Source organism: Rhea pennata, chromosome 20, assembly GCF_028389875.1.
Source record: "Rhea pennata isolate bPtePen1 chromosome 20, bPtePen1.pri, whole genome shotgun sequence".
Lineage (NCBI taxonomy): Eukaryota > Metazoa > Chordata > Aves > Rheiformes > Rheidae > Rhea > Rhea pennata.
The window spans coordinates 1,560,331-1,573,823 of NC_084682.1; the positions used below are offsets into that span (position 1 = coordinate 1,560,331).

A 13,493-nucleotide genomic window follows, 5' to 3' on the forward strand; every position below is an offset into this window, starting at 1 on the left:
GTATACCAAAAATCTTTTCTGATAGCAAGAACTGGCTTCTGCCCTCCAAACAGAATTCTGCAGGTTCAGGTGTGAACCCTCCTCTCACAGCCGTTCCCCTGTTCAGTATCAGACACTTAGCTTTGGTCTGGAAGGAGCTCATAGTTTAGGCAGATGTTCAGTCTGTCAGTTCCTCCTCTCGGAGAATACAAGCAGAGGAGACTTGTATTAAATTTTTTAGTTTGTTCAGCGAGTGCTCTTAGAACATGGTCGGTGAATGTCCCTAAAGATAGAGCCAAAAAGGGCTCTTGGAGAGAGACTTTTCATGCAGTGTTTTCAGTGACCTCTGGGTGCAGATACTGGTGTGAATGTTCTGAGAATAGAGGGAAGCCCCTTATGTGCTGTGTGAACATTTTATCTCCTCTAGCCAGTCATCTGCAGCCTTTAAGCCAGAGGATTGTTCCCAGGCCAAACGAAACATGCTGATATCCCGGCACAGCTTGGGTGCTGAGAGGAATTAAATCAAACTCTTGCATTGCTGTTGCATGTGATTTTAATTAGACACATAGCTCAACTGGAAACAAGAAGTGGCTCCTGAAAGCGGTATTTCACCCTGTTGATGCTTTGTTAGGGCAAGAACTTGTGACTGTAAGAGCGCTGCAGTGATGGTATTTACTGAAAGGTATTTATTGTCTCCTCCAAAGACAGGTCAGGTCATCAAAGTTAGCTAGGCTGAGCTCCCAGTCCCTCTAGGAGCACTGGCTTTCCACCCGCTGTACAGAGACTGCCTTCCCTCCGTGGGAGCCTGGAGTTCGACTGCGAACATTTGTTTCAGTTGTTCAAATGTGCCCTGACTTTATAAACTGCTCTGTACAGATCTCTGGTTATTTCTTAGCAGTTTATAGAACACGACTTTCTTGGTTGGCTGAGAAGTCCCTTTGCACGAAAGGTGATGTGAAAGAGCAGACTGGAAAAGCAATAATGCAAATTTGTTCAAGCTTTGTCTGTAGCGTTGCCTTCCTCATAATTCAGAAGTACTGCTTCCTAGGGTAATGGAGAAAGTATTTGTTTTCTGGTATCCACGTAGATTCTGCCAAGCAGCCTTTCGGCGTGTGTGCCCATGCGAGTGGGGAGCCTGCGTCCCCAGGGATGGGAGCGGGTGCTGCTGTTGGCCGTGGGGGTGTTGAGGCAGCTGCTAAAGCTGAAGGCTCTCACCAGCCTCGTAAAGGGGAGACACCTGAATCTTGCTGGCCTGTGCGTTATTAGGGCAGCTCTGATCATATTTTGAGTGCTTTTCCTGTCATTATGTATATTAATGTTATTTATAGTGGAGATATATATAAACTCAACAGGATTATTCAAAAGCAGGGGTAATCCCGCAGCTCTCTCCAGTGTGTGGGATTTGCTGCCAGGGGTTGCCGTGGAACACGCTATAGATCAGACATTTTAACACACCAGTCAGCACGTGCTTAGCAACTATTTTCAAAATGTTTGTGGATTAGCTGCTTTTACTTTTAGGTGTAAGGTGCACTAAACAAACTGTATGAGCAAGAGAATGTGACGTTCCTCAGCAATTTACAGAACAAAAACATCTGAAAATATTTACATGTTCATTTTAAATACATACGTTTCTCTCCAGATGGCCCCAAGTGTCAGACATTAATAAAATGCAGTCTGAAATAGCTGGAATATGTTAGTGTTAATGCCTAATTTTAATGCTGCTGCTCAACTGAGTCTGTAGGGAAAACTAACAAAAGAGAGGCAAGACAGAAGGGGTAAATGCATCTTCAGATCCTTAATGTACACTGGCTGAAGTAAACAGACAATCTCCATTTACAGAATCTTTTTAGAAAAATATAATACAATTCTGAGAGTAAATTTTAGCAACAAGCACAAAAATGTTTAGTGTATCTCCATGGTTCATATTGGCCATCCGCTTTCTATTCAGAAATGCGTATGCTGTTGCCTTTATCAAACATGATTTATTTCCGCTTAGGAGGCGACTAGAAGAATTGAGTAAGCAGTTCATACACCTATATATATTCCTTTTGTCATTGGGACGTGTTGCGGATTGAATCATGTCAGCTGCTGCCCATGCACCAAGTGATTTTGTCTTTTAGTATTGGGCACAGATTAAACTAACATCAAATTCAATCTGCGGTTTTGTTACAGAAGTTACTTGCACGAGTCATGTTGAACTTTGGTAAGTTATACGTAGACAAGTACACAGGTCCTTGGGCGTGAGGATGTGCTGGGTCCCTGACCGGCACCTGGATGCGTTTTCTCTCCCCAGGGCCTGTGCTTTCACCACAGACAGGCTCTCGCATCCGGGCCTGGAAAAGACGGTTCTTTGTACTGTGCTAAAGCAGTGGTGACGCACATCTCGTTTGTGAGGCAGCAACAGAGATGTGTGTGCGGTATCTCGTTTTGGAAGTATTTACAATTTATTATTTTAGTGACTCTGCCGTGGTGCACGGTGGTTAGGAGGGCGAGTCGGACGCGCTTTCCGGGACAGGGCAGCGGCGTGCGAAGCTGGCGGGTTGCAGCTGGCCCCGCCGCCGCTCCCGGGGCCGGGCCGGGCCAGTGACGCTTTGCTCCCTGTGTCCCCCCAGGGATCGACAAGGAGAACGTGGAGCTCTCACCCACCACCGGCCACTCCAACAGCGGGAGGATGCGCCACGGCTCTGCAAGCCAAGTGCAAAAGCAGCGAAGCGCTGGCAGTTTCAAACGTCACAGCATTAAAAAGATTGTGTGAAGAGGTTTTCTTTTCTTTTTTTCTTTTGGAGACTGACTGACGTGGGCTTTTGCAAAGAGCCCTCCACCGGTTGTGATGCTGCACTTAATTTTTAACGTTCCCATCCTGTCAACCATGTTGCCAGATGATCAACTCTTGAAGCATTGCCTGCATTTTCATGCCTTCTTTTCTTTTTGAGCCAGTGTTTCAGAACCGTCGCCAGAAGTCTCTAGGTGCTGACGGACCTTGTAGCCGAGGGAAGCGAGGAGTTCTGTAACGCTGCAGTACCGTGTCATGTCCAGATACGAAAGCCATTTCTCACAGACAGTTCTCCCTTGCTTCTGTTACATGCCTTGTTTGTGTCGTCTTTAAAGGAAAGTGTTAATACTTAATCCTGTTTGCACACCTTTCAAGGTAGTGGCTTTATGAGCCAGGGGAAGTTACTATAATCCTGGTTTTAATTCAAACCTGTAAGATTTTTAGCTGTGGACTTTTTTTTACCGTACTTAAAAGAAACTTATGACAGCTGCAGTATAATGAGCTTAACTAGAAATTGGTGATTAAATTTTCAGTAATTAGCAATAAATTTAAGAGGACAAGGAGGCCACACGAGTCTCTTCATTCCCCAAACCATAGCTTCACATATTTGGACTGTATATAGACCAGACTGGACAAACTGGTATTTTTTCCAAAGCAAACTATTATTATTATTATTATTATTTTGCTATACTTTAACTGCACTAAGAAAGGTTGCATAGTGGAAAGAAAATCATCGAAGAACTGACTGTGCTGTCATTGTAGTGGTGTTGAAAATTTATTGCTTTTTTCTTCCATTTAGCATTTACTTTAGTTTTACCCTTCCTAACAATATGCACCTTCAAGAAATTCCTGGCAGAGTAACTATTGGGGAATGGAGGGGAAAATTTTGTGAAGTAACTTACAACTCTGGGAGATTGGCAAAGCTGCTTTTGTGCTGCCCAGGCAATGATATAAAAACAGTAATGTTTGCTTAAGGTACATGAATTTAAAGATAACTGACACTTTTGTCAAATCCAGGTTACGTTTGAATGTTTGCAGTGCAATTTCTGGTATCAGTATAGACTTCTGCAGTCAAATCTGTCTTGCAGAAAGTTCAAGGGATTTTAGTTTGCGAGGATTCGTATTTGGGATTATAAAAAACTGAAATTGCTATCACTGTGAAAGACTTGTCAACTACAGTAGTATATTAACAATGGATGACTGTGATAATATGCTGCTATGTTGAATGGTGTGTAAAGATGTAGCACTTAGTGCTGCAGATACTACCTTTATGGACTAAAAATACGCAGAACATTAGATCTCAGAAGTATAAATTCTGACAAAAGGGCCTGTCATCTGGATGCTCATTCTAGGGCTAAGTGTATCTACTGCTAAGAAACAGTTAAACTTCATAGACCAGATCCCTGTTGTGTATGTTAGAAATTAACAATTTATAAGTGGCTTTAAAGGAAAAAAGCATATCCACTATATATATATATTAAAAAAATCTTATAGTGCAATTTTATTAGTGGCTTTCAGTAAAACAAACTCCACAGCTAAATTATTTAGAGAGTGGTACAATTAAGCGTTCAGATTTTATTGATATAGCACATAATTCACATTTATCCACACAGTAACAATGTAACATGTTTATGTAAATAAAATGCCTTTACTGTATGATTCATAAAATAACAATTTAATTTTTTTAATTTGTTTACAGTCCTGGAAAAACTATGAACACAAACTTAATATGCAAATAGTTTGCCAAAACAAGACGAAAACTTACAATTAATAATCCTGAAATAAGTATCTTGGAAAATACAAAGACTTGTGCAATTAACCAAATTTCTTTTTTTTTTTTTATTGATTGCATAGGAACTGCAGTAGAAATGTAGTTACTGAATTGATACAAATTTATGAAATGGATTATGAGGCTAGAACTGAATTTAGGAATAGAGCAGTGACTCATGCCATGTTCTAAGCTGCTATGCGTTTATAACTGTGGGAGTCACGGATTTAAAAACTTTCTCATCTCATACATCAAATTGTGTAATAGCCAACTCTAGTATCACTCTCAGTTTGCACTTGATCATGTTGAATCAAGCTAATTCTAGACCCTTCAAGTTTTGCTGAAGACAATGAATTGTAGAGATCTGAAAATTTGTTATTGCTGTAGACAGGAAAAAAGAATCTCCCATAAAGGTGATTTGCTTTTCGAAAAACACAGGTTTTAGTTATTTGTTTCTCCTATGAGCAGATTTTCTTTAGAAAATAAATAAATAAATCCAAATTCACTACCAAATCAGTTTTGTTTGGACTGACCGCATCTCAATATCTTTCAATATTTTGGATTACCTCTATAAAAAAAGATGTCCCTAAATTGGAATTAATAGATTGTTTGAAAGGTGTAATGTGAAATCAAAACAGACAGCGATTAACATTCTTTTGTGTGAGAACTAGAAATGCTCCAAGGTCTCTGTCCTAGCTGACCAAAACCGATACCCTCATAAAGCAAGTCAACAAAACTGATTTGTTCTGTTTCTTGGAGGGGGTGGCAAAATGTCATTTAATGTTTTCACTGCAGGGTTCAATGAGAGGACCTGAACTTTTTAGAGCAGGGGTGTCAAACACTTTGGGAAGAGAGAGCTGAATTTTTTGTGTAATATGTCATCTGTGGCCAAGGTTTGTATTCAGGACCATGTACGCCCAGATATAGAGCAAAATAATCTCTCAGTAGTTAGGAAGCTTGTTCTTTATCTAAAGCGGGAAAACATGACCTTTCTATAATGATTAAACTTCCATTAGTAATTGGTTGTTCAGTGCCTTACTGTCAGATTCATCACTCAAAGCCTGCTCCTTATAATAACCATTGCTATTATTTTGCCTGTTTTCTTTCTCACATCTCCTTTATTTGTTTCCTTTTCCCATTTTGAGTATTCTCTATCCTTCTCTTTTTCCTTCCTATGAGCACCACTCTCTGTTCCCAATCCACTCTGCTTTGTTTCCTTCCTCATCCTGTTACTCCATTTACAATAGCAATCAGCAGTTAGTTGCTCGTGATGATGCTTCAGTGGGCTTGAAATCTGATCTATTAAATGGGAGAGATGAGTTCAGACCTTAGAGTCATTGTTTCAGGCAGACTGAGGCAGGACTAGGGCAGACTAGAGCACTCCTCGTTGTAGTGGTTACTCTAGTCACTTTTTGAAGGTTAGCTCTGCAGCCATGGAATCTGTGCATTTTGAAATGAAAACTCAGATTCAGAAAAATCTGCTATTTAACATGTGGACCATATATATACATCATGGGGACTGTATGTTTGACACCCCTGTTTTAGAACCTTTTATCCATTATGCACTAACTACAGCTAAGTACTGTAAAGATGATTAACATTTTGTTTGTGTTTGTATTTTCCCTGACTTAATTCAGTAGTATTTGAATAGTGCATAACCTACCTGTTAATTATGCCAATGTTTCTGCTTTAACGTGCATGAGGTTTCCAAGAACAGGAAACATTTCAAATAAGTATTGTGGACTGAGCATTTGGGAACATTCCAGTGCTCTATTCCTAACTGGGTTGTAGGTTTTAGGGCTTTTTCTGTTTTATTCTAAGGTTAATTTTTTTTCAAATATAATGAAGCACGTCTTATTGTTATGCAACAAACTTACCACAAAAAGTCACTTTGAGTGTTGATCCCACAATTTTTTTTAATGCAGTATATTCACCTGTAAATAGTTTTTGTGTAAAATTTGACAGAAAAGTATATTTACTACACTGTAAATACATGTGACAATATATTGTATTATTTTGCTTTTTTTGTAAAGCAGTTAGTTGCTGTATATGTATAACATACAAATTTGATTATTCTAGTGTTAGTAACTGTTAACTACTACTTCTCCCTCCTGCTGTTGCGTTACATCATTAAAAAAAAAAGCTGTGTATTATAAACTTACACTGTGTATGATATCTTACTATTCCCATTTGGGCCTCAACTTTGAAAATGTTTCCTTGATGAACAATCCTGTTCATATTGTAAGCAAGTGTGTGACAGCTGGCAAGAGCGCTGCCAATTCAAATGCAGTTGGTAACTGTAGGTGAATACAGTAGAAACTTGGTTTCAGATAATTGTTGTTCACCTTATTTTCCCCTCATGTATGTACTTTCCTTTTTTGAAGTAAAATGTAAATTCAACCTGCTCCAAGTTGTTTGAAGGTCATTCAAGTACTGTGTTCTGGGATAAAGTTGGTATTTTCTCAAATCCTTTTTTTCTGTTTCTTGGAACAGTGATATTTGGATTGGTTCTTTGGGCCTAAACCAAGAGCCTCATCACAGCAGGCTTTGGATTCAGTCCTAGTCCCAGGACTGAAAACCTCCTTGCTCTGGGAAAAATCAGAATCAAGTTGAAATCCAGTGTCTTGGATTTGTCTTTCCAGTGTTTTTTTCTCTATATGTGATCCTGCACATTTCTAGAAAATGGCAAAGCTGATTGTCCAAATTCTGTACTCAGTTATCCAAAGGCAGAATAATACTCATTGTCATGAATTTCATGTCACTTCAGTAAGATTATCATAATAGAAATAATCAGAATATTTCTTTTTAAAATGTAAATTTGATATTTTAATAAAACAGCTGCTTAGTCTTTCAAGAACACTTCAGTATAATTTGTCTATATGGGCTTTTCTAGCTTAGAAGCTTAAAGTTTCAACTGTCAGAGGCAACTTTTATGACAAACTTAATTAATCAAATCTATTTTTCTTTTAGGGAATATATTACTTTCCTATTTAAAATGTACCAGTACTTATATTCTGGCTTTGTGAATCGTAAAAAGATGTAAAAACACATTAAAGTGAGACTGCATTGACTTCTTCTGAGACATCTTATTGTTCCTGCATATTAAACACTACAGGGCCTGCTCAGTTGAAAACACAACACAGATATATCCACTTGAAACAGGGACCAGCTGACTCACTGTAATGTTTCTCTTGCCAGTAGACAGGGACCGTATGAATGGAAGAGCAGCAGTTTCTGAATCTTGTTTTGAGAGGGCTTTTGGATTTTCTTGTTTTGCTACCTAACCGAAAGAAGGCAAGATCCACCTCCCCTCCCACACACACAAGTAGTAGACCTTTTCTGCTCTCTACGTTAACCCCAGTATTAGTCCAGATAATTAGAAAATACAGATGCTTGCTGCACCCAGGTGAGACAAAAGCAAAGCTCATATGCAAGTGGGACAGATGACGTTTTGATTAGCAAAAAGAATAAAAGGCTAAAGTTATTGGAATTAGCTTGCTTCTGCAGAAACATTTTCTTTACTTTAAAAGTGTTCATTAATCCTAATTTGGAAATAGCAGCATTGACTAGAATGGGGAGCTGTACTGCAGGTATTTCCTGAATACATACTAAATCATGATTGCTGAAAACATTTTTGAAGTTCCTCTTTTGGACAGTTAACCTTCTCTGCCATTTGAGATCACAAAATATACTGTAGTTACACAGTAATTGAATAAAAGTAATGTTAGGAGAGGTATTTTAGCTATGTCTTAAGGCAACTGAACAACTGCATATATACAAGAAGAAATGGCGCCCTTTGAGCAAGCAGTTACGTCTTAGAAAATAGCTTCAAAATCTTTGCCTGACTGATGTTAGTGCTGTCAGAATACTTTATACACAAAAAGGTAATTTGGAACTTTCTGGATGCAAGGTATAAATAGCATTCTAAGGTTAAGTAGGGTAAAACTGTCCAGGGAGGAAGGGAAAGGAAGTTATTATTCACAAGTGCTATGAACTCCTGCAATAGGACTGACCTGTGTGGTGATAGGAATAATTCCGAAGTACTAAGTTGTCTCTTCTGCTGGCATAAGTATTTCCAAATAGCTTTGACTTTGAATAACAAGTCCTCTCAATGTTAATATTTTCAATATCCCAGATATAAAAATAGACACAAACATTAAAGCCAAAAGCCACTTTTCTGAAGCAAATGGAATGCTACTGCTAGACGAAACTTTGGTACAAAAATTATGATGAATTTGATACCTCGGAATGGCAGTATCGTTGCTAGGATTAGCCTCATTTCAGGCTGCTTTATTGCTGTGGGCACCTGGCTTAAGAAGAATGCAGCAGATGATAAGGGAACTAGCTATCCTGTCTTTCACAGTGAGTTGTTGTGAGGAAGCCGGGGTGAGAGAGAAGAATGTCCAACTCTTTCCTGCAGCTGGCTGACCCCAGAATGGCTTGGAGCCATCTGTTAATGTGACAAAATGTAGTAGGTTAACTGCTGCTCAAGATAAACTAACACCCATATATATATTTTTTATTTATATATAAAATATATGTGGTGAAATTTGGTCCTTTACATCCTACCGTGGGATTGAATTCTACTGCAGATTTGTCAATTCTGTGATTATCAAATGCTTTTTTTTTTCTTTATTATCTTTTCTTTCTTAGATTCATCTGTATAGGAAACGTAGACAAAAAGCACATGAGCTTAAACAGATGTAATGGCATTATGATTAGTCACTCAGTGTCACAGAACTAAGAAATAAAGCCAACCTCTTGTAGAGGTAGAAAGCCACGAAGAGTGCTACTCACCATTCCATTTCAAAGCAAGTATGTTCCTTTCCCACAAGTTCATGATTTATAGGTGGTGAATCCTACATGTCTTGTATCGTTCCTTCCTTCGGTTGACTGCTGGAATGTTTAACAAGTCTTCAAATGAAAATAAATCCCAGGATTGTGTGGGTGGAGAGCGTAGAATAACGTCTCCTGTGATGTGACCTGTTAAAACAAGTACAGGTTTGTTCTTCAAAGCAATAATGAAGAAAAGTCTTGATGACTGCATCCTTGGGGATATTCAAATCATAGGGCTATAAATAGCAAAGAGTAAGTCTAACTATGTGCTAAAGAAACTCCTACTGAACTATTAAATTGTAATTTAATTTTTTTCTCATAGCAGACTGTCCTTCAGAAAAGCTACCAAGATCTGTTATGCTCCTTCTACTCCTTGGTTAATGTATTTAGAAGATGAGATCTGCCTAGGAGATCTGAATGCCCTACACAACACACTTTCTGAGCTGAACAAGAATTGGGCATCCAGACCTCCCCCATAGCCTTTGAAAAAATAGGTCAATCAAATGGGTGGGTCTGGACTGACTTTTACAAGCTCTGTGTTATTGACTCAGCTGCCAAAGGCTACTTAAAGATGGACATAAGACTCCAGGCCATGGGGCACTGGCCATCTTTGCTGGGCTCCGTTCTGTTTGCTCTAATTTGCTTTCTGTGAAGCTCCTCCACTTGCTGGCTGTGCTCTTGCTGCTCCTTGCAGTATCAAGAGTTTTTTTTCCTCTTCCTTGGTAGCAAAAACCTACCAAGGGCAGTTTAGCTGCTCCCTACTCCAACTAGAGCTCGCTGCAAGACTTGGTCATTCTCAGAAAGAGCCCTGGAGTGCATTTAGTACAGTGTTGGGCAAGTGTAAGAGGCCTTTCAGTTCTCCTCACAGCGGCTAGCACGTGCAATGAGAGTGCAAGGAACAGTTCTATGTAGTGGGAGAGACCCACCCAACAGTCTGTAAACAGACATGACTGAACATGGGCTGGAGGCAGGGCAGAAACAGAAGCACTAAGGCAAAGAGGCTTGTTCAGAGCAACACAAAACATACAAAAGCTCCAACTCTCCTAAATACAGGCACAAGGGAGGCCACTGAGGTGGTAGGGGCAGGACAACAAAACGAAGGAAGGAACTTCTTAATTTACCCAGAACATGCAGCATCTAATGCCTCAGTACAGTGAGGATCAAACAGCAAAAGTATCTGTGCTGCTGAATAGTGAATTACTCATGTGAGGAGCTACTCACCCAAAGGGGAAGAGGCCATCATCCCACTCTGTGCATTGTCCTTTTCTAGATCTTAGTCCTCTCTACTCCTCTGTCCAGCCATGTCCACCCTTGTTTTTAGCTCCTGGTCTCATGCAGTTCCTGAAAGAGCAAAAATTACTGCTACTCCCTTCATCAAGTTCAGTGCCCACAGAGCTCCACTGCTCTGAGGAGCTCCTGTACAGAGAAAGACACACTTCTCAGAAGTGATGCAACCTCTCACCCCTGGCAGCTCTCTACCTTCTGCGTGGAGAGGAGGGGTCTGTTGTGGCTGTGGGAGTGGGGCTCTTTGCACTGCAGCATTTGGAGCAATGATCCACTTACAGACAGGTGAAACCAATCTTGTGCTAAGAGTAGCGAACCTGCTATATCACTCTGGGGCTTGGCTCAAATACACTGCAGAACAACTCAGCAAGTATGCTTCTGTTGGCTTTAATTTTCCAGTTCTGAAATGTTAATGGCTATACCTATAATTTACAACAAAGGCACAGGCTTTATTAAAAAAAAAAAAAAGAGAGAGAGAGAGAATATATTGGCCTTGAGGATGCTGACATAACTTATCTGTTCTTTTCTTGTCCTCAGTAATCCTTTTACCATGTATGGGGCCAATTTTTCTTAAAAGGAACGTTTGCTTGTTTTTAAATCATCACTAAAATTTAACTAGCAGTCTAGAATGCTGTTACCCACTCATGGAAAACTCAGGAACATGTACTGTTTCTGCATGAAAAATGTGACTCGTCAGCCACAGAAGCAGTTATTCATTCTATTAGCAGTGTTTGTTTTATTTGACTTAAAATTTTAGTATTACTCAACAGAACTTTATTTTTTGGTTTCACTATAGTAAAGCGTAAAGACTTCTACTGAGATAAGAGCTCCACTAGGCTATGCAATGCATGCAGAATAAGATAACGTTCCTGTTCCAAGAGCTTAAAATGTTTACAGTCACTACTTGTGTCTGACACAGATTATCTTCATGACCTTGGATAAATCTCTTAACATCTCAATGCCTGAATTGCCCGACTGTAACAGTTAAGAGTTGCAGTCAGTTGACAGAAATTCTTATACAATCTTCTAAGATTTTCACATTAAAGACATTAAAAGGGCAAAGTCATAGCATTGTTTAATTATTTTCACTTCACAATACGCATTTTGTCATCGGTAAATGGGTATTTCTAATTTATAACTGCTCTGAACAAAATAAAATGACTTGGGCAAACCAGGAACTTTTCACAGAAAAATATTTACACAAATGAGTAATTTGGGAAGACGATCCTGCTCAGATACTATTTTGTGATTCATATACAAGTTGCTCATATGCATTGTCAAATGTACTAACTGGCTGCTGCATACATATGTAAACAAACAACTGAGCAGTTTTAGTTCCAGTTACTAGCCTGTTTAGTTAGGCCAAAAATCCTAGCTTGGTATCTGATTGTTAAAGTGTTCACAATAGCAGACTGCCTGCATCATTTACAGAATATACATTATAGCATGCTGTTTACAGCTGGACAATCAGTAAGAACTGAAAATGTTCTGTAGAATGAAAGACTTGGTTACTGGAGAAAGGAGGCTAATTTTGAGCAATGTGTTGCTTCTAGATGAAGACCAGGTTCTTGCAGGCTCTAAGATGAAGATTGATACTTTCATACACTGCTTCTGCTGGTTACCACCAGAAATTACTGTTCTAATGGCTCATTTCTCACTTCTTTCTCTGCTGCCCACTGCTACTTCTCTCCTTCCCCAAAGCAAACTTGCATGAGCCATCTCTCCCATACCATTTCTTCCCTCTGACTCTGCCACTGAGTTTCAAAAATGATAAAAAGGTGCCTGAGTCATTCCCTTGAAAAATCCAGAGCCCCCTCTGCTACCAAGAAGAGTACAGTAACAAACTGAAACCAGTTTCCTCTTCATTGCACACAAGACAAAAACAAATGCTGAACAGGAGTAAGTAAAGCAGAGTCCCCAGGATACATCGCAGTGTCCAGATGCAGCAGATGCCCTCTAGTTTGCAGCAGGAGCAAGAACTCTACCAGGCTGCACAGGAAGGAGAAGCATCCCTGAAAAAAACTGACTCCTGTGACTCCTTCCTTTTCCATGCATCTGTGCTGTGTTGTTTGGAGAGGATTCACCACTCCCAAACTGTTCTGCCCAGAAAGACCCAGCACAGAGGCCAAGCTCCTCCTCTTCCAGGTGTTACACTTTATGAACGTAGAAATTAACAATTCACCATTAAGGTCAGCACCAAACTTTTCCCCGGGGCATGCTGCAGCTCAGATTGCTCAAGCTACAGCCTCTATCTTTTTCCACATCAGTCTGCAGTGCAAACTCCCAAGCTCCTTACAGCAACTACAACCATTTCCCAGTCTACTCCCAGCGATGTGCCCAGAGCGGTGCTGCGAGGGAGGCGCAGAACCGTGCCCCGCACATGACCGCTCCCGGGCCAGGGCCCCCGCCGCGCGCTTCGCAGCTGGGCGCCCCCTCGCCACATCCTCACCGATCCTTGGGACGCTGTAATCGTTTACACGCACTATTTCTCTTAAGGATGCAAAACGCTCCGGGGGGAGCCACAGGGAGTGTTTAACACAGAAATGGAAACAAACGCCCCATTAAACCCAGCGTAGCGCTACTGCGTCTGAGCAGTTACCTCGCTGAACACGCGTTTTGTCAGTGCGGTTCAGCACAGACTCAACCCGGCACCGCTACAGCGCTGCTGAGCGCTGGCAGCACGTGCCTGGCGCTCCGCGCACTAGCAGAGCGCGGGGGAGCGAGCAGCGTCCAGCCCCACGGCGAGACCACGACAGGCCTGAGGAGACCCGCGGGCCTGAGGAGAACCCGCAGCGCCGGCGGGGAACAGGGCAGAGCAGCTGGGGCGAGGAGGCTCCGCTCCAGCCTCTGGGG

The 13,493-nt window shown here is 40.8% G+C and overlaps 1 protein-coding gene across 3 annotated transcripts in view; it reads left to right on the top strand.

The window, feature by feature from the left end:
• Nucleotides 1–6,925, top strand: part of NF1 (neurofibromin 1) — a 109,721-nt gene extending 102,796 nt beyond the window's left edge. For all 3 annotated transcript variants that reach the window (XM_062592879.1, XM_062592881.1, XM_062592882.1), the window contains one exon: nt 2,592–6,925. In XM_062592879.1, the coding sequence (XP_062448863.1) occupies nt 2,592–2,734 (143 nt within the window). In that variant the 3' untranslated portion in view covers nt 2,735–6,925. The remainder of the gene's footprint in view (nt 1–2,591) is intronic.
• The last annotated feature ends 6,568 nt before the right edge of the window (nt 6,926–13,493 follow it).